The sequence below is a fragment of the Caretta caretta genome, chromosome 8 (genome assembly GCF_965140235.1).
Source record: "Caretta caretta isolate rCarCar2 chromosome 8, rCarCar1.hap1, whole genome shotgun sequence".
In the NCBI taxonomy this organism is placed as follows: domain Eukaryota; kingdom Metazoa; phylum Chordata; order Testudines; family Cheloniidae; genus Caretta; species Caretta caretta.
In genome coordinates, this window is record NC_134213.1 from 77,477,016 (window position 1) to 77,501,254 (window position 24,239).

The following is a 24,239-nucleotide window of genomic DNA, read 5'->3' on the forward strand; positions in this document are numbered from 1 at the left end:
CCAGTGCTAATATTACTAATAGTGCTCACTGTTTTCTTGCTGCTTCAGTTTTAATTCCTTTCTCTCACTGAAGACTTGAAATGTGGCAGCTTTGTTTTTTTGTTTTTGTTTTTCATGCCATTTGAAGTCCTGACTACATGTGATCATTAGTTCCCATTCTATAGGAGTAAAAGGTGGTATCCTGCATATCCAGACTAACTGGGTGGAGATAAGTTGCATTCAAGCTTCATAAATTTTCCCTTGATTGTCAGTAGGTTGATAGTCTTGCCCCAGACTGCTGTTGTGTGCTCTTACAGTTCCAGTGCCTGTGAGCTAAACCAGGGCCTTTCAAAGTACTGAATAGTTAAGGTTCTTAACTGGTTGACCTGTGTTGTGCACTGTGTGCTAAGGTAACCTTACCAGGTATTGTGCTTAGTAAATGTACAGCAGCTTCTTTTAAGACTTGATTTTTAAAAAACCCAAGGATTGAAGCTGAGAGTACTGTATGGGCTGTCCCCTTCAAAGGTAATCCCCAGCAAAGTTAGTTTGACCTAAAGAAGCATGTTTCACAAAATTTGGGCATGAGGGAAGATATCCTCCAGCACAGAGCGAGGGTGTGGTAGAATGTTGACAACCAGAGAGGAAAAGTAGGAGCCTGCTTTGAGGATTGCTGTAGTGGCACTGAGGCAACTCCTCTAATCTACCTACAGGCCCAATCCCTTGTAGAGAGGAGGAATAATACACTTTACTGTCAGATCATAGGTGCTACGGAATAGATTTTTCTGAACTTGAGGGACTTTTTCTAGGCCTTGCAGCCTTTGATACATCATTCCTACTACAGGAGTAAATAAGGGTTAGCTGTAGACTATTTTCATCCCATTCATAAGCTTATCTTTAAAAACAGGCTCCAACTTGTAGACAACTCAGTTTTAACTTCAGATCCTAACTCCCATAGGTACTCTTGAAAGTCTTTTCTTAACCATAGGTTTCAGAGTAGCAGCTGTGTTAGTCTGTATTCACAAAAAGAAAAGGAGGGCTTGTGGCACCTTAGAGACTAACATTTATTTAAGCATAAGCTACATGTAGCTCATGAAAGCTTATGCTTAAATACATTTGTTAGTCTCTAAGGTGCCACAAGTACTCCTATTAAAGTAACTGTCCCCATTTATTTCACTTTCTGGACTGAGTGGTGCTAAAGAATGGGCCCAGATGTTTTATGGGTGGTGATTTTTAAATAAACACTACCTTTTCTCACATAAGGGAACATGATCTCTAGCTCTCAGGATAATCTCCTACTCTGGTCCCCTTGGGGTGCTCTTTGGAGAGGGGCTTTTTAGGTTCAGCAGGTAACCCATGCTCAGAAGACTCATGGTCCAGCTTGTAGAGCAGTACCCAAGGGAGGCATCTGTTTAGGAAAGAATGAGCATATACATCATGTGCTGTATTATCAATCAGCCTGATTAGTGAAGGGGCAGGATTCCTCAGCTGCATCACCAATGACCTGGAAATTTAGATTTTAAAGTAGCTTATAGACACCTGTAGTATGAAGGCAGTAGGCATTGCTCATATGCTGCTAATTAAAATGTAAGTGAAAAGTTGCTACAACTTATTAAAATGAACAATGGTAAAATTTGGCTTTGCTTAGTCAGGAATCAACCATGTATAACACTTTTTTTTTTAAATTAACAGGAACTAATCTTTATATACCATCATCCCTGTAAACATTAAGCTATTAAAGGGTGCTCTTACACAGATGGTCATATTAGGCTCCCTTGGACTGTGTGCCAGTGTAAAGTAAGCAGCAATTAGTAACTAAGGTTCTACCAAAAAGTTTGGAGTTTTGTTCTAAGTATCCTCTCTTATGGTGGTTAAATATCAAATTCAGAAAAATCTGTGGGGGAGTGAAATATGTAAGTCACTACACAGTCAATCAGTAAAATCATATTTAGGACACAAGTTACAAACTATTTATACTTTAATTTGTGATATTAATGACTGCAAAACACTTCGAATGACATTGTTAAAGGCACATTTCATTTTAATGCATAGTGTACCATTCTAAAATATCCTAATTTCCTTACAAAGTGCTTGAGCAGCCACATACAGATAAAGTATAGCAAAATATATTTACAATCTAGTTAAAATCTTAATCTGCCTAAAAATAATTTTAAAAAACTACAGAGATAAAATTAGTGCTTTCTTTCAGCTTAACTGTGTGAACATACCCTGCCCTACTATTTTTTTTTAGTGATTTACTTTGATGAAGAAAAATTCTGTACAAGATGTAGTTACAAAAAGGTATTTCCCAGGGTGCTTTTTAAATGCTAAGCATCCTCTTTTAGACACTTTTCTCTATATATGTTTGGGAGCCCAAAAGGGTAAACAGACTGTACCTCAAAAGTATTGAGTGCTTAAATTTTTAAGTTCAGTTTCATTCGCACTTCAAAGATAATCAGCATCTTGAAACAAGTTAAATTATATTGTTCCCACTTTAAGACCTTCATTTAATAAACCAAAAACATGATTTCTATATTCTGTCCTGTTGCCATTCTTCCTTTTTGCCTAAAAGGAAACTGTCCTATACATTATTCAGGTCTATCAACCCATTTTCTCCCAGAGGCCTCATGGTTCAGGACTTCTGATATTTAGTGTTCTAACCAACAGTCATTTACTTACAAAAGGTTCACTTTTCAAAAGTAACACCTTGGTGTTTCACTATTCCATTCTTTAAAGATCAGCATGGTTTGTGTTTCTTTCGTATTTCATTTGGAATATTTAATTCCACAATCTGCACTCATTTGACTTTGGATTTTTACAGTCTTTGCTAACCATTTTCTCTCCAGGTACCCAGATGAACCTACAAGAGGTAAGCACAGGATCAAATATAAATGTTATTGAGTTAAGGAAAACACTGAACTTGTTTCCAAGAGTGGCTGTTTACTTACAGAACACTGACAGCCAAAAATAGTTCTATGGAGGAGTTTAAAAGTACACACAGTATCTGGTCTAAACTATTTTTGACTTTTGAGGTACAGGTTTTAGTGTTGAAGTTTATAAAATATACACTTATCAAAAATATTTATACATTCTGTTACAACATATTGCTTTTACCCTCAGTAATTACCAATCTAAGTTCTGGAATTCAGTGGCCCAAAATGTATACAAATGTTAGTCTATTAAATCAGAGTTCTGTGATGTGTTCACATGGCCACTGTGCAAAATTCATGAAGTGGTACAATTAAATTACATGCCTGTAACTAAGAATGCATTACAACAACTTCCAAATATACATGTTCACAGCATGTATACATTCAAAACCTTTTGTTTTCTAAGATATGATATATAGTAGACAAGATGAACTAGATAGCTAAATATGGTATGATTAACTTAAGATTTGTCCAATTAGTGGAAAAAGGCTTGGATTTCAAGAGTACAGAAGTGGATGGACTTAGGAACACACACTATTGATAAGACTGAACAGACATTCTTATCTGCTGAGTCCTTTCTCCCTCCCCTCCCCCCTCCTTTTCTTTTTTTAAGCCATGCTTAAAAGCAAAAACTGTTTTGGCAAGTGGCTTTGGTAAACTTTCAGGACCTGTCTGTGTTTGTTTTTATGGAAGCACTTTTACTGTTCTCTCACAAAGGCAAAGGCATTTAACACTTTTTTTCTAATAAATACCATAGAAAATTTACAAAACAAGGCATCAGTTCTTAGTTTCCATTTTAAAACAAGCTGAAAGTGTGCATAAGTCTAAAATTAAACATTTTTGGACATTACAGTAATTTTTTTAAAAACTGACCATTTGCCTTCTCCAGATAAAAACCATATTCTCATGAATGTCAACAGCACCCCAAACTTCTATTTTAAGATGGCTGAATAAAATTAAATGGTTATCAATCTAGCTCAAAATCTCCCCCCCCCCCTACTTAAGGCATGTATTTTACAATGTTATCTGCTGTAGAAAAGTAAAAATTACAGTACAGATTTAAGTGTGTCCATGTGAGAGAGCTTAATGTGGCCTGTAGTCACCAACTCAGCTTAAATGCTATAGAACTGTTTTCCAGTGCTCAGATAAGTATGACATGGAGGCCACTCTTCACAAGAGTATTAAACAGTACACTAAATCTTCATGTGAATAAAAATCAGAAGCTACAGGTGGCACAGAGCAATTGAAGGGTTGGTATTCTTCTGAGCCGGTTAGCTAGGATTTCACAGTATCTAGAAATTTAACACCAATCAGCAATGTAATCAAAATCTCTGAATGTTTCCTGCTCTTCTTCTGAAAGTATCCTTGGTTCCCGGGGTGGAGTGAGAATAGGTGCTTCTGAGGTAAATTCATCATCAAAATTACTAACATCTTCTCTTCCTCTAATGGTGGGTACAAAAGGGGGCTTCACTTTCTTAGCCAGCAAAGCATTCCAATCTATTAGCTGTAAAACAATCAATTGTGGGTTAGTTTCCTGCCTCTGAGAATTAATATTTTACAAACTACACTAGCTTTTACTTACCCGGAAGAAGTGATGCTTTTTCACATCCTCAGCATCTTTCTCACCAGCTCCAAGACGCCGCTCTGGATTTCTTCGTAGCAGCTAACAAAACATTTTGAAGATCTTAGCACTCAAAATTGGGGGGAAAATATAGAATAGGTAGCTGATGCTACAGTCCAAAGGAGCAAGGAGATTAGATTTACTGGAAAAGCACATACTCTGTCCCAGAGGAAATGTGTTGCCCATGGAGTAGAAGAGGCAGAGGCAAAGGCAAAAGCTCTAAGTTTCTTTACAAATTGTAAAATTTACTTAAGCTTGTCATCTTTTCCCTCATTTAACCTGGGAGAAAGTGGGTCCTTACAGCATCCATATTTCTCCACCCCTCCATACCCTGTTTCACAGGGCTCAGTTTTGTTAGAAAAGGCTGAAAACTGCTTCATGCTTTGCCACAGAGGGAAATGTGAGATTTCCAGTCACTGAAGACCCTAGAAACTAAATTCTGATCTCCATGTAGAAGCATGTTTTTCTATAAATGGGCCCATAACACAAGCATAGAATTGAGGTGTTGGCTTAAGTTTCTAACCAAACAGACATTTAACTCATCCTTTTACTAAATACTGTCACATACCACACTCATCCATGACCTGAACACAACAAAATGAGTTAAAACTAAGAGGATAATTAGTATCTACCATATCTTTAACATGCAAGTCCTAACACCAGGTCCTGGGTGATCACATGGGAAAACTCTGTTCTTGCCAGTAAGTGTCCAGTTTGGAGTGACTATTCTGTAAGGCCGCTCTCTTTCACTGGGCTAACAACAGATCAGCAGCATAGAAATAAGAACGGACAGCAATGGTTTGGATAACCCACCACTGAAAAGCAGTATTAGCCACTGAGGTGAAGGAGTGCAGAGGTACTACCATTTCCATACAATTTCATAGGATAACCAGTATCTTTTTGCCCATGAAGTCACCATAGCATGAATGAAATGAATGCTAATGGGCACCTTTATTACTTCCTTTGCAACTTTCCATAATAAGCAATTTCATCCACCTTGGACGGGATTTGCAAGGCTTCTGTTCCCTTCCTTACAACCTGTGTATTGAACAAAAAGGAAGTCCCATTTCCTGGACATGGACCAAGTAAGATCATATTTACAAGATGTGAGGGGACTGGATCCTAGAAAGAAGTGACTTTGAAAAGGACTTGGGGGGTTATGGTGGATAACCAACTGAACATGAGCTCTCAAACGGGATACTGCGACTAAGAAAGGTAATGCAACTCTTGGATGTATAAACTGGAATATAAAATAACAGTAAGGTGGTGCTATTACATTTGTATACAGCATTAATGAGACTATTGCTGGAATACTGTGACAAGATCTAGTGTTCAAACTTCAGGAAGGATACTGACAATTTGGAAAAGGTTCAGTAAGAGCACTGAATGATCAGTCTGGTAAACCAACCTTACAGTGAGAATCTAAAGAGCCACCATCTTTTTATCTTATCAGAGAGATGGTTAAGACATGACTTGATCACTGTTGGTAAGTACCTGGGGGATATTTGATAGACAGATCACTATGCCTTTGTCTGCTATCTTGTGGAACTGAAGCTATGCAAACTTGAAATAAGGAACAACTTTTTTTAAGCAGCGAAGGTAACTGGCCATTTGAACAATTTACCAAGGAAAAAGTGTTAGATTCTCCATCACTTCTCGAAAGACCAGAAGATATGCGATAGTTCAACTAGAAGTTATTGGGCTTGTCACAGGAATTCTTAGGAGAAATTCCATGCTTATGTGTTATGCAGGAGGTCAGACTATATCACCACTGTGGTCCTTCCTGGCTTTAAAAATCCATGAAATCGGGCTGTCGCATGTTTAAAAAAATTGCAATTAATTGCACTGTTAAGCAATAGAATACCATTTATTTAAATATTTTTGGATGTTTTGTACATTTTTGAAATACATTCATTACAATTACAACACAATATAAAGTGTACAGTGTTCACTTTATAATTTTTGATTACAAGTATTTGCACTGTAAAAACAGTTATTTTTCAATTCACCTAATACAAGTACTGTAGTGCAATCTCTTTAGCATGAAAGTTGAACTTACAAATGTAGCACTGTTGTTTTTGAATGCATTTTTTGTACATAATGTAAAATTTTAGAGCCTGCAAGTCCACTCAGTCCTACTTCTTGTTCAGCCAATCGCTTAAACAAGTTTGTTTACATTTTCAGGAGATAACGCTGCACTCTTCTTGTTTACAATGTCACCTGAAAGTGAACAGGTGTTCTCATAGCACCGTTGTAGCGGGCATTGCAAGATATTTACATGCGCTAATGAGTCTCATGTCCCTTCATGCTTCAACCACCATTCCAAGGGCTATGCGTCCATGCTGATGATGGGTTCTGCTCGATAACAATCCAAACCAGTGTGGACTGATGCATGTTGATTTTCATTATCTGAGTCAGATGCCACCAGCAAAAGGTTGATTTTCTTTTTTTTCAGGGTTTGTGTTTTGTAGTTTCCGCATCAGAGTGTTGCTCTCAAGACTTCTGAAAGCACGCTCCACACCTCATCCCTCTCAGATTTTGGAAGATACTTCAGATTTTTAAGCCTTGGGTCAAATGCTGTAGCTATCTTTAGAAATCTCACATTGGTTTTGTCAAATCTGCAGTGAAAGTGTTCTTAAAATGAATAAAGTGCTGGGTCATCATCCGAAACTGGTATAACATGAAATATATGGCAGAATGCGGGTAAAACACAGCAGGGGTCATACAATTCTCCCCCAAGGAGTTCAGTCACAAATTTAAACAATGCATTTTTTTAACGAGCCTTGTCAGCATGGAAGAATGTCCTCTGCGATGGTGGCCGAAGCATGAAGGGGCATATGAATGTTTAGCATATTTAGCCCGTAAAGACCTTGCAATGCCTGTTCTCACTTTCAGGTGACGTTAATAAGAAGCGTGCAGCATTATCTCCTATAAATGTAAAAAAACTTGTTTGCCTTAGCGATTGGCCGAACAAGAAGTAGGACTGGGTGGACTTGTAGGCTCTGAAGTTTTACATTGTTTTGTTTTTGAGTGCAGTTATGTAACAACAACAAAAAAAATCTACAGTTTGTAAGTTGCACTTTCACAGCAAAGATTGCACTACACTACTTGTATGAGGGGAACTGACATAATATTTATTTTTACAGTGCAAATATTTATAAATATATACTGATTTCAATTACAACACAGAATACAATATATGAAAATGAAGAAACATCCAAAATATTTAATAAATTTCAATTTGTATTCTATTAATAGTGCGATTAAAACTGCAATTAATCTTTTTAATCGCAATTTTTTTTCAGTTAATCGCATGAATTAACTGTGATTAATCAATAGCCCTACTATGAAGGACTGGGAACTGCTTGGATGTATTTTATTGCCCTAATATTGTAGGAGAATAGCCAAGCCTCCTTCTGCCCAGCTTCAGAATGAAAGATCCTGTAATGCAATCTTAAATAGTGCAGTCTTCCTTTACTGCTATATTAGAGTGGAGTTCTCTTCCTCTTAATATGAGATTATCTAAATGGGGTCAGTTTAAATCTAGTGCATTTGGAAAAGATTTAGATATAGATGTCAATAGTTTTAGGTTTAGTCGTATGACTTGGTACGGTATGCTTTATCCAGCAATTGAAACATTTTAAGTCTAAGATTTAAAGGAACAAAGCTCTAATCACATTTCAACAGATGGGGCTTTTTAATCTGCTTATAGAATTTCTTTCCTTCAGTTTTAAGGTTAAATATTTGTTAGCAAAACTATCTTCTGTCCCTCCTAAACAGTGAAATAATTTAGCATCTCAGAAGGAAGATAAATGAAATAACGCAATTCACCAGACGGGGTGATCTCATGAACTAAGCATTCTGTTTGAAACACAAAACTACATGCTGTGTCTACTCAGGTACTGGAATCTGTTTTCTGAGGTTAATCTGAGCACAATAAAATTCATTTAGCACATTTTCTGGAAGAAAAGTAATGGTCCTGTCTATTCTATGGGGACATTGCCAATGCTATGGATTTTTTTCTTAAGGGTTTGCCCTGGTGCGTCTGGCCAAAATTCTTATACTATTGAAAAGCACACTGTATATTAGTTGAGCATATGGCTGCACCCTTTAGCCTAAGGTATTTCACTTATGCTCTGTCTATACAATTGTGCCTCCTCTCCCATTCTTACGAGAAGAGACTTTTAGATGTAGTGTGTGTGGTATTTCCAACCCCTGACAGAATGAAATGTGAAAATCCCAAAGTCTCTTCTTAGCATAGAATACTCATGTGGTAGTACTGAGCTACCATGCGAGTCTCTGGGAAGGTGTTCTGTTACATTCTTTCCCAGCCACATTTAAATAGGAAATTCTGTATCTAGAAAAATCTGGGTCAGTGTTAAGAGATTAACAAAAGTTTAATTTATAAAATGTAATGTAAGAAGTTTTTAATGAATGAAAATGATTTTGTAAGAATTTTTTTTTTTTTACTAACTAGAGAATGTAAATAATAGTCAAACACTTAAGTTTCATGTTAAATCAAAATGGTGATGCTGATTTTAAAAAGTAACAGTGAAGCAGTTCTGAAACCAATCTGATGAGAAAACAATGTCAAATGTAATGCAGGCACTTAAATTCCCCTCTTCATGGAAAACAATAATTAAACAATAAAAACATGAAAATATTTCACTCTTTTACTATATAGTCTTACCCTTCTCATTATAGAGATGGCTTCTGTAGAAAGGAACCGTGGATATCTTACTTCATCATTTACAATACTGTCAAAAACCTCTTCTTCATCATCTCCAGGGAAGGGTGACTAAAATAAAGTAGTTTAAGGAGGGGAAAAAAAAAAAAAAGACATCATTTTTGGAAGCTAACTTTTAAAATCAACCTATTATTTCTAAATAAACTAAAGCAAGTTGCTGCTGCTGCCATATTTAAGGTAAGGCAAAAAGGAGAACAATTGCCTTATTACACATTCAGCTGCCCATTCAGAGTTAAATGTCTCAATGTGTCAAATTATTTTCCCTCCCTGTAATAGATAATGCAGCTCTCTATAGGGGAAAATGCGATAGTAATACTTCTTATAGACAGACAAGGCAGGCCACAACATCTTGTCCCTTAATCATTTTTTTTAAAAACGTTTGGTTTTTAAAAACACATTTATAAATAGTTTTCCTGTGCACTGAGGCATAAATAATAAACTATCTAACATGGTAGAGCATTTATTGGTACTTGTTTCAGGTGGCTGCCACTCCAAGGTAATGTGGTCATCCCAAATTCATTTTGAGAAAACATTTACCACATCATACCATCCAGCAGTTTTTAAACTGTGGTTTATGGACTATTTGTAGGTCATAGGGTGTTGGTGCGCTTCATTTCCATTTGAAGAAACAGACGTTAGGGGTAAAGATGGAAAACGGACAAAAGTAGGTTGTGTGATTAACTTTTTTCTAAAAGGACAGAATGCACATGGAATTAAAGACAGCTATTATTAATAAATACTTCTCCAATACTATTTTTCAACTTAAGCAGTTGTATCACCTTTAAGGAGTTTTTGCAATTAGGGCAGGAGGGGAGGTAATATTCATTTATATATGCTAACATCTATGGTGCAGAATTTCTAGGCTACTACAAAGAAAACAAATTAGATAGGACATTCACAGAAAGTGCGAAGAGCAAAAGGGTGTTGTAACCATGTTATGAGATATGAGGATATAAAGAGCGAAGGTAGGTGAATCTTATTACACCAACTTCTGTTGGGGGAAGGAAAAAGCCACCAACAGAAATTGGTCCCAATAAGAGAGCTTACCACAACTACCTTGTCTCTCAAGAGAAAAACAGTAAGTCAAATGCTAAATAAGTGTGTCTTGCATCGTGACCTACAGGTTGCTGTGAGAGCACACTACAGTTTAAGGTTGAATTTCAACTTCCATTGTAACTTTCCCCCTTCTTCAGACTATCTTGATTTTCTCCCCAAAACTGTTAAGTTGAAATTTTCCATGCTTGCACTGAGGCCAAAGTTGTGGTATATTGGTTTTTGTTTGTTCATCTAATTTTGCTTAACAAACAAACCATTTGGTTTACAATCTTAGATCTTTAAAAAAAGAATCCAATACTTTTTCCATATGTTCTGATCTGAAATTGCACGCTCCAGTGTTAAAAATAGCTGTTGCTAGAACTTCAGCCTTGTTTTTGTAAATCTCCCTAATACTCAGTCTAATCTGAAGGTAACTGGTGAAGTGGTTTGAAAGTTACAAATGATTAAGTTTGGTACTCAAACTGTATAGTGCCACTGAAATCAATGAGCTACAATGATTTACACCTGCTGAAGATCTGGCCTATAGTGTTTTCTATTCCTCTATTTTTAACAGCAAAAAAAGCTACACCTTCAAGTTTTCTCATTAAGATATCCCATAAAAATCCATACAGGATATGGAACCAGGCCTATATGATACAATAGCTGTAAGCTTAAAAAGGTAGGACATTCTAGAATTCGAGAGCTTGAGATATCCAGTTTATTTTTGTAATCATGCTAGGTTTTATAAGGTTGCTTACACACATCCAAATCTGATGGGCTATCAAACTTTTTTTTGCTACAACCATGCTTACCTCCCCAACTAGCATCTCATAGATGAGTACACCAAGACCCCACCAGTCCACAGCTCTTGTGTAGGATGTTTCTGTCAACACTTCCGGTGCAAGAAATTCTGGAGTGCCACAGAAGGTGCTTGTTCTATCTCCAAATCCCATTCCTGCAAAAATTACAATATTCATAACAAGATGTATTCTTACTACTCCCCTTCCAAGTAAACAACTGCTTCAGTCAGTAAGATTTATTCTTCAACTATGTAAAGGAAAAAAATTAATTATTGGACTTCAACAAATGAGTTCAGTTTACAAATCTTTCCCCCCCTGTGTCAGCCGTGCAAACACCGTCTTGGCCCTGTGCTTCGAGCTGGATTCTCTGTCTGTACATGACTACCCGTACTGATGATTCTGCAAGCCAAATTAGCCCCTCCGTTACACCTTGGTCATCACATTGAAGACAATGCGCTTGGAGAGATGCAACAAAGTGGAACTTAGTAAACAATTCTGTTGGCACATGAGAAGAAATAGAACACATTTGTCATTTGCAGCACTGCAACCAGAGCAGGTAACAGAAGTAAAAAAATAGCACACACTTATTTTTGACACTCAGATAAGCAAAAAAGATTACGATGTACATGGAGTGAATCTGTTGAATAAGGTTTCATTTTACATAATCATTTTTCACAGCAGAACTATAAATTGGTAGGGTTTCTTCTACCAGATTCTAGCATATGACATCAAAGTCAGAGAGTCTTGCACAGGATTTAGTTGAAGATATCCACAGTATACAAATACGACGATATAACAAATCTCTATTAAAGTTGGAACAATGATTATTATTATTATTTTGTATTACCACAGTGCCTAGGGGCCCTGTGATAATGTGCTGTATGTTGCACCAGTAGTGACTAATGGTATTACTGTAGACATCACTATGTCATGATACTAATGCTCAAGGGCATCAGGGTGCTTGGGACTGTGAAAATGTATAGGGAAAGGTGTACTACCTCTTTAAGGGACAGGCTGGAGCTGACAGCCTAGGGATAATCAAGTAGGCCCTGCCACTTTCTGGGGCTGGGCTATTTAAACACACAGAAGCTGAGGGGAATAGAACCCAGACTGGCTGTTGTGGGTGGTGCTCTCTCTCTCAGGCACCTACAGATAAGCCTAAGCTGACTCAGAGACTTCGCCGTGGACTAAATTTGGGAGCCCTGAATAACGGCCCTGGTGAACTGTTCGTTGCAATGAAATATGATTAAAAAGTGACATGGCATTTGGTTAACTTATGTTGGCTTCTCCGTGCCTTGGCTGTTAAAGTGAATCTACTGCTGCTCTGCTTGGGAAAATTGAGGTGCAGCTCACCTGCAAGGCTGTATCAGACCACGAGGACGCATGCATGGATTGTCCACACCTTCAGAGTGACATATAACATTCCGTCCCCCAAAACATGCTTCTAACAATTATACAGTACTAGTGCAGTCTTCATGCTTTTTTACCCCATACCGCCACCCCCAAATATAACATCTGCAGAAAGTGTAGGATTAGCACTATGGCAATGGCACCAAGGACTGTTGTGGTATTAGGAGGTTGTGGGTACAAACTCTGTGCCAAACTTTAAAGGTGAACTGCAAAGAAAAAGAATAATTTTCCATGTTAAAAAGTATCCTATAGAGCTTGATTTTATTGAAAAACGAGGAAATCTGTCTCTCTCATTGATCTTTTACATTTATAACATGACCCTTTGTCATTTTCTAGGAAGTTTTTGTTTATAGTCGAATAGTCACATAACTAGTATCAAAGATATGCAAACAATTCAACTGTAATCTTTGACCTACTGCCCTCAATTTACTAAATTCCATTTCCTATAGTGCTGGGACCTGGAAAGTTGTAGGACAAGTAAAGCAAGCTGGAAAAGGAGGAAACAAATCCGGTTAGATTCGTCCTGTTGATGGCCATCCCTCTCCCCCCACTGAGTTGTTAGAAAAGGGGACACATGTCCCAATGCAGGCAGAGAATCTGAATTACTGATACTAGATCTGTTTTATGTCTCATTTTTAAGAAACCAGCTAGACGCCAGAAACTGACTATTAAAATGTGGGTCCTTTTGAAGATATTTCACTATTTTGAGCTGTGCTCTATTTAGGGAGCTATTTCCACTGCACTTTGTTGTGTGAATTATTTTAAAATTGTTGAAAGTGGACAATGAATTAGAAGGGAACAGTGACTTTAGTGTAGATGGAAAGAAAATGAATGCTTCTAAATATTATTGGATGATGCTTCTAACAGGACAAAGTACTGTTGAGCAAAATGTGATATGACTTATTATTAACAAGCAGATATGACAAAGTAACAACCCTCTTGCGTACAGTCATTCCAACAGAAGAGGAGAACCCTGATAGCAGACACTTGGGTGATCTCCCCACTGAGGGTCTTTTGCTTCCACTGTTCTCCAGCTGAAGATCCCAGAGATTTTTTTCTACAATGATATATAGACAGAGTAAATATGCTAGGTGCTCCTACCTCTAAGACTGCTTAACTGAAAAATCATTTAGAAGAAAAGCAGTTACCTTCTTTGCAAAGACCAAAGTCGGCTATTTTCACAAATCCTTCTGTATCCAGCAATAAGTTATCCAACTTCAAATCTCTAAAAAACAATATTTGAAAGTAAAATGGAATTACTGATATGCCTATAGTGATACTCAATAATAATAATGCACTCTAAGATAAAAAAGTTATTCAAAAATAAAAGAGCAGTACAATGTCCCTCTTAAATTTAGTTATCCCTTTCCTGATTTAAGACTTCCATCAATAACTTATGGTTTACACTCATAAGTATGTCAGAATAAACTTTTTCTGCTAGCATTGAAAGAAATATAACAAATAAAAACATAATGCGTCCAGTAAGCAAATCAGGGTAGAGATGAAGAAAAACAGTGTTAAGAAAAGGAGAAATTATTAAAATTCCAGTAGTGAGAATGTATTGATTACTTACCTATAAACTATTTTGTGCTCATGTAAATACTGGAGTCCAAGAACCACACACGCAGCATAAAACCTGTTCGAATAATTAAATAAAAGCTAGAATTTCAGTGCATTTCAGTCTTGCTAAATTAATCAATCAGTGTTTTTTATTAAAAAGAAAAGGAGTACTTGTGGCACCTTAGAGACTAACCAATTTATTTGAGCATGCAGATAGTCTGCATATAGAAACTTCTCTTCAGAGGATTTTTTAATATGTGATACATGTGGAATTCTATACAATTCTAAGTCAAAGCTTTAAAATTTACCAGGCAAAAGTTTAGACAAACGTGGCCCAACCTGTAACATGTTTTGTCTGCCTATACTGTAGTTTTCTATGGCACCCATTGCCATAGTATCCAACACTTCCCGCTGAAGCCGGTACATTTATATAATGTTTTAATTTCAGCTAACGTTTTAAACAGACTACTAATTCTTCAAAATAACATTACAAATATTACGTATTTACATTTTAAGGCAATTTAGATTTAAGCTATTAGCATATAAGCTTACATTCTGACAGCCTAAAAAATGCTTTGACTATCATAACCAAAACAGAATATATATTTTTTCTTCTAACCAAACTGGGTTGAATGTATTTTAACAAGGCTTTAATCTTTAGTCCATTTAAGATGATTACAGTACTAAATGAAGTGATCCAATACACAAGCATGCGAAGGCAAGAAAAGTTGAACATAGTATTTTTTTCAGCCCACTGAAACAGAACAATGTATATCAAAGCTTTTAAATATTTAATGGTACTAACAGTGTGAACACTTACACTGCTCTTGGTTCAGAAAAGACATCAGTATGAATGTGCATCATCAGGTCTCCACCAGCAGCATATTCCATTACAAAGCAAACGTGATCTTTGGTTTGGAAACAAGCAAAAAGGTTCACCAAAAAGGGATGCCGTACACTATTCACAGTTTCAAAAATTCGCTTTTCACACATAAGGCTGCAAACAGAAAATATTTTAATAGCAAAATTTAAAACTGAATGTTATATTACAAATTTCAACACAAAGAACAATACAATTGACAAGACCGCCCTCATCATCCCCCACTCCCCACCAAAGCTTTCAGAATACCTGAATCTTTTTCTAATTTGATAGGATACTCTAAACACTAAAATTTCAAAGTGCAATGCAGCATTTTAACTGTACAACTCAATTGACTTTGAAGGGAGTTATATGGCTAACATCTCATGAAACTCTTTGAAAACATACCTGTTGGAATTTCTCAATATGCCCACAAATTTAAACAAAATATAATATTTAAAATCAACTGATACAAACTGTATTTATATCTATGCACGTAATATTCAAGCGGTGGGAAAACCATTCCATTGCAGATTTTGGGCACAGACAGCTGAAGTATTACCCCTGGTATTTGCTATGAAAACCATTCCATGAATATACAGTCTCGTGATTCAGTTGTCTTTTTCTTTCTGCATGTCATGACTATACATGCATACATACATTTATTCTCTCACAGTGCAAAGCACCATAGAGTCAAATCACAATGAACAGTAAACAACGCAAGACTCACTGGCCAGCAAAATTCCTCCATGTTTTGCAGACTTCACATAGCCTTGAGAAGCACACCACATTGTATCCCATCCAGTCAGCCCACAGGTGCAAACTATGTGGCCCACAGGACTGTCCAGACTGGCCCTCGAGGCTAGCCCCCGGCTGTCCCCCCTCCCCCGCAGCCTCAACTCGCCATGCCACCAGCGCTCTGGGCGGTGGGGCTGCGAGCTCCTGCCGGGCAGCATGGCTGAGAGAGCCGCTGGCCTGCCCCGGTGCTCTAGACTGCGTGGCGGCTTGGCTGGCTATGTCCAGGCAGCACAGCTACCAGTCCTGGTGCTCTGAATGGCATGGTAAGGGGTTCCAGGGGGCAGTTAGAGGACTGGGGGCGGTTGGATAGGCATGGGAGTCCTGGGGGGCCTGGCAGGGGTGTGGATAGGGGTCAGGGCAGTCAGAGGACAGGGAACGGGGGGGGGGGGGGGAGGGGGGGTTGGATGGGGGTGGAGTCCCGGGAGGGGGTTGGATGGGTCAGGGATTCTGAGGGGGGTAGTCGGGGCAGGAAGTGGGAGGGGGCGGATAGGAGGCAGGGACCAGGCTGTTTGGGGAGGCACAGCCTTCCCTACCCGGCCCTCCATACCAGTTTCGGAACCCTGATGTGGCCCTCAGGCCAAAAAGTTTGCCCACCCCTGAGTCAGCCACATAGCTGAAAAACAAACACTCACCACGGGAGCCCTTTGCCCCTGGCACCAGTCCCTGGAAAAATTTTCTTCAGCAATTTTCCTCTGCTCATCCAACCCACATGCCCTGTAAACTCAAGTTTTCTTTGTCTCAATGATATCTCTCGTCACTCCAGTTATGTTGTAAATTTGGGAGATTGTCTCCTTGCTAATCATGAGCAAAGTACAGATAACGTGCACTAGTCACCTATAACATTGCAATGCAAAGGCAGAAAGCGTCTTAACGTTTCCTTGAAGTCCACGTCTCCCATACACATAAGATGCTGAAGGCAAGAGACTGCATCTTTGCTTCTCCAAATGTGTCCGAGTGTCACTACAGCAGCAGTCGTGAGTTCAATTCTATGTCTGATCTCTACATGATTTTTAACATCCCTTGTAGTCACACACTGCACAGACATTTGAAGTGCTCAACGTACTCCAATGGTTCCTCAGATTTGGGTAGAAGTATTTTCACCTTTTCTAACAGATGCCACCATTGTCTTTGAATATCTAACTTCTCTGCTTCCATTACAACTCTTTCTAGAAATTTGTGCACCTCTTCTTCTGACAATCTGATCAGGTCAATATCACTGGTGAAACACAGATGACTAATTTTGTATCCACCAACAGACATCTCCTATAAGTTTCCATCAGTGGCTCCTCTTAATATTTCTTCAAGATAACAGGTTGAAGAGGGTTCGTGGATAGCAAGCACCCTGGCTGGCACCTATCCTCAAGTCAAACCAACTACTTTGCTCGTGTCCCACAAACATGAAAGCCATCATGCTTCCATAGAGGTTTACCTTCAGCTTATTACGTTTTCACCAATCCGATCAACCATAGGATTTCCCAAAGAGGTTTGTCCCATATGCTATCAAACACCTTAGCAAAATTCACAAAAACTTCCATCGTTCTCCAGTACTCTCTCACATAGCACATGCAGGTTGAACATTTGCTCCACTGTACCCCTTCTAGGTCTAAAACCCCTTGTTCTTCAGTCAGAAAGTTCTCTATCTTGGCTGCAATTCTCTTCAGGATGATATGCAGCAGTATTTTGCTAGGGTGTATCAATGACATTTCCACAAAACAGCTGGGTCTCCCCTTTTATGAATAGGGACTATCAGGGACTGTGACCAAGTCTTCCAGACTCCCATATCACAGTTACAAGCTTATGGCATGCCTAGATGAGTGTCTCTCCACCTCTGTTAATTAATTCTGTTTGTATTTGTACTTTATCCATTCCAGAGGCTTTACTGCTTTTCAATGTCTACATCACATTCTCAGCTTTTTCAACTGTAGGCTGATAAGGATATATCAAGCTCTCATATATAGATCTCCTCTGCCTTTTTCACTTCCAACTTAGAATTTGTTTCACTCATATTACAGAGTTCTTGGCAATACCTATCCCAAGTGTTGGGTGAAAGGGTATTTTTCCTGCCAAGAATCCTTTCAGAAAAAAGTCCTGGTGATTTGATAGGCCTTCCTAGTGGCGTTTGCCACAAAAGGATTATGTATGGTGATGCACTGTTCTTCAAGCCAAGCTTCTTTTGCCACTTTAATCAGTGAATCTTTTGCCACTTTAATCACAATATGGGAATATTGCTCTCTCTTTTGCTTTCATCAGTCTTCCTTTTTGCTCTTAGTTTCCTTCAACGATCACACAACTCAATCTTCTCAGTGATACAGCTTTCTTCTTTAGGATCTGAACTCCTGGGGAAACATCCATGTTCTCTAATGAAGCAGAAAATGTTGTATTCTATCTGATGTATGCTACTAGTGCAGAGGTCAGCAGCTTTTGTTCAGTTATCTTCTTGAATTCCACTTGTTTCATGGACTTTCAGTTTGTCAATGTTATAACACACTCTGAAGGTACTTGCTTCAGGCAGACCTGAAGAAGAGCTGTGTGTGGCTCTAAAGCTTGTCTCTTTAACCAACAGAAGTTGGTCCAATAAAATGTATTATCTTACCTCTATGAATACACAGATCAGTTTTGGTAGAGAACTGCAAACATAATGCTCCAATTGGTTTGACATCCTAGAACCTCGACACATATCTACCTACGTAACACAGTTATTTCCCCACTTTTTGTATATTATACATAAGATGAGACTTTTAAAACTCTACTGCCTTGGCCACATGGTTTGGACAGTTCAATAAGCTACTGAACTACTCATTGAAGTTCGGCAGAATTCCCCAGTTTGTGTTTCTCTTTAGCTTGAAAAGAGAAGAGTGTCATCAAGTATCCAGTTTTGCCAAATAGATCTTTGACAAAAGTTTTAGAGGATATTATGCTGTATGTGCAAACGTCTCGTTTTGAAGCCCTAAGGGACAAAAATGAGAGGAACCCCTGTTGACTTATATCCAAATGTTTTCAAATTTCTTAGAGCTATATACAAATAGTTAAGTCAAAGTAAATGTCCCTCCACACAAGTTCAACTCAGTGCTTCAAGATAGAAGCTCCCTCTGAGGTGCTTCATTCTGCTCACATATTTCCTCTCTAAATGGAGTGTTAGTAATTACTATATACTGTTGGCAAGAAGGAAAAGGATGCTGGAAATTTTGTCCATCCAAGAAGTTTCACTGGGACTAAGTGGTTTGTAAAAAACCCAAAAACTCCAGGACTATTTTTCCAAGTAACTCTTGAATTAATATTTTAGTGTAGAGATGATTTTCACATTCTGTTGTAAACCTCAAACTGCTATAGAATGAGATCTCAACATTTATTTTGAAAGAGAAAAATCAGCCTGCAGATCCAGTAAAGATATGTTTTACTTTGGACTGCTAAGAAAGGAATGAGTTTCTAAAGTCAATGAGTTTCTTCGTTATATCGCCTGTATTAGAGAAACATCTGACCATTAGTTTTGACTATATTCCTCCTTCTGCTTGATTTTATTCTTCTCAAGGTCATGTTTGTTTCCTGGGCTCTGGAATTATAGGTTTTTTTTAACATAAGAATAGTGACCTGGAATTCAGGAGTTTTTTTTAACCTCATCATTTCGATGTTTGGGCATTGTCTGCTGAGGTAACATTCCTCAATATAGTAAGCTCAGATCATAGCATAATGGCCCCTCCCAGTGGGAGGGTAATTTATGTGTTCTCTCCCAAATGAAAAAGGAGACTAGTTACACTCCGAAGATCTACAGACTAAGATGAAAGCCTCTAGTAACACCAATTCCTATGTGTTAAGTTCATATTTATATTGGCAGGTAAAGGGAAACCTAACAGTTTTTGACTGATACAAAAAACTCATGGAAATCATATTTGCAGCTACAATGGGAAATTTCTCTTTCCACTGTAGCCACCTGAGAACATTTTCATATGTTTAACCACAATACTACCGTTTAATTGAATGCAACTAGACTGAGAAACAAATACCTTACATGAGAATTCCTCTGCTAAATACAATCTGAACTCTCACTCTGGGCTCAGTAACATTACTCCGTTAAAATCTATGATAATTTACAACCCAGTCACTATTTCCTGCAGAGGAAAAAAAATATACATCATCATGTATTAGTTACTTTCTTGAAACTGACCTGTCTACTTCATCACGAGCAACAATGTCTCCTTTCTTTAACGCTTTAATAGCAAACATCTCATTTGTGTTTTTGTATTCAGCCAGCAGCACCTGAAAGAGTAGATAAGTGATTTATTCAAACAGGTGAGTTTTTATTTTTTGAATACACTTGTAGTCATCAAAAAATTTACCTTTCCAAAATGACCTCTACCCAGTACAGCACAACACCTAAAATCTTGCAGACTAAATTGAAATCTTTGTGTTCTGTAAAACAGCAATGAATGTAAAAAGTTACAGAAAACTTCAAGTTAGGGTTAACAACAAAACATATAGTCAAAAAAACGAGTGTGTATTTTACCTTCTATCTTCAGGCTCTCGTATGTTGGTACTCTTTATGTCTGTGTGTGGAATTTCAGGCTCACAAATTATTTCAGGTTGGAGTTTTGAAACATTACTCTCTCTCTCATTTTCAAAGTCAAAAGTAGTTTCTGCATCCTGTGAAATATGTAGAAGACACAGAAATCTGAAGATTTAGAAAATGAGACTGCTGAAGAATGAAGAAAGGTACTATATTTAAGGAAAGTGAAGTAAAAAATACTGCAAAACTTCAACAGTGTGAAATTCAAAGTATCAATTAGCCTAAAATGCTGTATTTACTGACAGGCCTCTGTTAAATCCTATTCTTCTAAAGTCATTCCACTCTTTGTGAATACTAACACACACTTCTCTATAAATTGCAGGAGTTGGTTTTTGGGCCTATAAAGCTACCAGTAGGAAAACAGTGTGACTTAAACACTTAAAAACCACGGAAAAAGGCCAATCTCTATAGCCAGGATTATAACATACCATGTGTAATTGTGTACAATTTGATAAAATTTCACACACACAAATTGTAGCATTCTCTATTTAAAATAGAAGGAAATAAATGCATTGTAACTACAAATGTTGTAACACAAATATTAAATATTTGATTAAAGATGTGACATGCTGTGCAACACTTTTTGACTAGTTTAAATGTCCTGCCTGAACGGGTGTATCCGGTCCCTTTTTCTCAGATGAAGAGTCACATATTTCTCCAAGGGACGATGCACGGGGTGGAGCAGGCGGAGGTTCAGGTTCAAGTTCAAAGTCCAATTTGGCTACAGGAGAGTCACTTACAGAAAAACAAACACACTCAGAGTACAATGGAGACTGTTTTACTAGTATTAAAAATACTTAAGAAAAACCTGTTTCAATATGGTTTTAGAACATCTTACTTTTTCCTTTTTTAAATAAATACAACAAATGGCTGTCCAACTAGAAAATGTCGAGGTTTTAAATTCTGTAGACTAAATAAGGAAGATTTTTTTCATTTACATGAGTAAATAAGAATTGCACCATTACTTTTGTACGTAAATCTGGCTTCAAAATCTTAGGCATTTACCTCGCTGACCGTGCTAGTTCAGGAATGCATGTATCAACCACTGGCACTGTCGTAGGCACAGAAACTTGAGGGCTGAAGGTACCAGAATGATTTACTGTAGGAATAGCTCTTCTCACCAGCCTTCCCCAAGTGGCAATATTAATATTCATTTGAGGAGCTCTGAGAAACGTTTTGCCTGTAGATATTGTGAATAAAGAAAATAGAGCACAAGTAATTTCTTTACCTATTACCAAAAGCTATAATTAAAATTCATCAGTTTATAATTTATGGAGAACAAACTGAATTTGTCATGTTCCTTAGCAATTTTCAATGATCCACCATTAAATGCTACTGTATAATATACAATTCTAAACAAACACTGTTGAATGTAATATTAAAGATTTAACTATCACCAATTTTATCTGCAATTACATTTTAGGACTGCATAAAAACATGCAAATCTGTACTACATTCTTAGCTTTATAATTTAATTTTAATTCCTAATAAATTGTTACCTTGTTGTTTTGAAAAAATTTTCTTTTGTCTCTGGAGTTTTGGTCTTCTTTCAATAACTGGATTAAAAAATGTAACCTGCAGTTCAGATAATTTGTATATTACAATTCCACTTTCAGAATATAATGCATTATTAAGAATTTATTAAAAGCGATTTAAAATATTCTGCAATTTAATTATTTCAAATGTGATTGAGTTTTTGCATTAAGTGCTCTTACCTCTGCAAATAGAGTACCCTGTGGTTCAAGATAGAGACACATGCCATGTCGCTGGTTGTCTAAGAAATCTTCTAATCTCAGAAATTTCACTGCGCACAGAGACCTCCAATCACGCCAATAAACTGAAATTTCTAATTCACGTGACTACAACAGTAAAGAAACAAAAAGAAGTGTTACTTACTAGTTGCCTCTGTGCAGTCATACTTACGGGATCTAGCTCCTCTAGTGTTGAGGTGGAGATCTGTATTCAAAAGCTGGGAATGCAGGAGCACACTCACATTACGATGATGTAACTGGATTGGTTTACATAAAGGAGTGCACCCTCCCTCCCTTCCACTCTAAGGCACCTCAGTTTCTCCTCCTTAGCCTCCAAGGCAGAGATGAAGCTGGGTGCACAGTGTGAACGTACGGGCAACTCTTGAAGAATAATAGTTACCACTAAATAACCATTCTTTTTTCTTCTAGTGTCTCTGTGCATTCCCACTTATGGATGATTAGCAAGCAGTGTCCCCATCAGAGGATGGTGGGTGAGGAGATCTAGGCAAAAATGGACTGCTCCACCACTTTACCAGATTGATCACTGGACTGCAATGCCAAGTCCATACTTTATTTAAGTAAACATTGCTTTTCATCAGAACTCTATGTTGCTGATTTGCAAATCTTTTCAACAGGCACCTGTCTCAGACAAGCTACAAAGGCAGGTGTGGCCTTAGTAGAATATCTTCAAGTCAAGAGGCACTGGTTTCCTGGCAAAGAAGTAACATTACTCAATACACCCCTTAATCCAGTCTCAAAGAATCTGCTTATTACTAGGTTCCCCCTTTCTCCACAGGTAACAAATCTGTTTGATTTTGGGAAAGACTTAATACTCTCTAGGTAATAGCACACTGCTCTTTTTATGTGTTAAGGGGTGCAAGTGGGACTCGCCTTGGTGAACATGGGGTTAGGGGAAGAAAACAGGACAAAGATATAAAGTGACAGATGGAAGTCTAGGAGTCCCATAGGGTAGTTGTATCTGGACATGATGACATCTTGGTAATTTGCCATTTGTAAACCCAAAGAGGTGGAATAATAGGCTTTCCTCCCAACAGCATCCAGTCTATGCTCCTCTCCGTCCAAGGGTGCAGACAGGGACCCCTTGTTACTTTTAGATAACTCTAGGGCTGCAGAGACCTGCATGGAATCTGCAGAGGGATGTTGAAACAAAACTAGTGTCCCTTGAGAGCACAAAACATACAAGATTAGCTCTTTTCGATACTGGGAATGAAGGCAGAGAGCCAAATGTCCTTCACTGGATTGAGCAGTCATGGAAAAATAGGAAATGTGACATTGTCTTTTGTCTGCCATTCCATGATGTCAAAAGAGAATCAGATGCATCTGGTGCTGAAACCTGTCTGAAGCTAGAGTGTCAGCCATTCTCTCCATCAGCTCTTGAAACCGCTTCAGTCCATCTCTACTCCTGATGAACAAAGTCCCAATTTATCCATCAGGGGATGCACTGTTGGTATAGTTCCTTATGGGGGACTCCTCCATTTTCCCTGAAGGAGCCTCCTCCGAGTCATCATAAGCATGCCACTCTTCTTGATGCAGCCAAGATCCTGGTGCTGACAGTTGTTGGTCACAGCTATTCCAGCTCAGACACGGCTGTCCTCAAAGGCAGCAGTGCCAGAAATGAGGCTAAGCTGTCTGCTCCAAGGAAGGTATCTCCTTTGACAGGAAAAGTATCCATGTCAGTGTGATTGCCAGTGCCAAAGTGGGTACCGTGCTGGTTTTGGTGGTATCAAGCCAAATCTTCACTGATGCCTGAACATAGGGCTATACCAACAGTTGAAGGGGGCCCTTGTATAAGGTCTTTCCAGGCAGATAGGGCTTTTGGTCAAGATGAAGGTGAAGAAGAATAAGAAGAAAGTTCACCACTGTTACAAAGGCTAATTGTTAGGAGTAATTCAAAAGCAAGAGTCAATCATGTGTAAAAATAGTTTGTTTTATATATATGCTATTTGTGGGACAGTTTAAAACATTTACATACTTTGTATAAATTATAATTTCAGAAAAAAATTTACAGACACTAACTGCCATCCACAAATACCCAGTATATTACATCTCAGTCGCTAGGTGGCCTGTGGTCATTTGAGCAATTCTGTATAGTAACTCTAGAACCAGATATGCGTTTGCAGAGCATTCTGTGGCTCACAGGGGATAAAATCTAAGTTTTTCAACTAACTGG

At 38.0% G+C, this 24,239-nt stretch overlaps 1 protein-coding gene across 4 annotated transcripts in view; it reads right to left on the reverse strand.

The window, feature by feature from the left end:
- Positions 1–24,239, reverse strand: part of PKN2 (protein kinase N2) — a 137,783-nt gene that overhangs the window by 13,063 nt on the left and 100,481 nt on the right. For 2 of the 4 annotated variants that reach the window (XM_048861355.2, XM_048861356.2), the window contains 14 exons: positions 22,013–22,156; positions 21,797–21,872; positions 21,303–21,477; positions 20,903–21,032; positions 20,238–20,374; positions 20,071–20,143; positions 19,899–19,990; positions 14,900–15,076; positions 14,093–14,155; positions 13,668–13,744; positions 11,122–11,264; positions 9,218–9,325; positions 4,489–4,569; positions 1,937–4,410 (listed from right to left, as the gene is read on the reverse strand). In XM_048861355.2, the coding sequence (XP_048717312.1) occupies positions 4,207–4,410; positions 4,489–4,569; positions 9,218–9,325; positions 11,122–11,264; positions 13,668–13,744; positions 14,093–14,155; positions 14,900–15,076; positions 19,899–19,990; positions 20,071–20,143; positions 20,238–20,374; positions 20,903–21,032; positions 21,303–21,477; positions 21,797–21,872; positions 22,013–22,156 (1,680 nt within the window). In that variant the 3' untranslated portion in view covers positions 1,937–4,206. Of the gene's footprint in view, positions 1–1,936; positions 4,411–4,488; positions 4,570–9,217; positions 9,326–11,121; positions 11,265–13,667; positions 13,745–14,092; positions 14,156–14,899; positions 15,077–19,898; positions 19,991–20,070; positions 20,144–20,237; positions 20,375–20,902; positions 21,033–21,302; positions 21,478–21,796; positions 21,873–22,012; positions 22,157–24,239 lie in introns of those variants that run through there. The other 2 variants (XM_048861359.2, XM_048861360.2) reach the window with 1 other exon arrangement.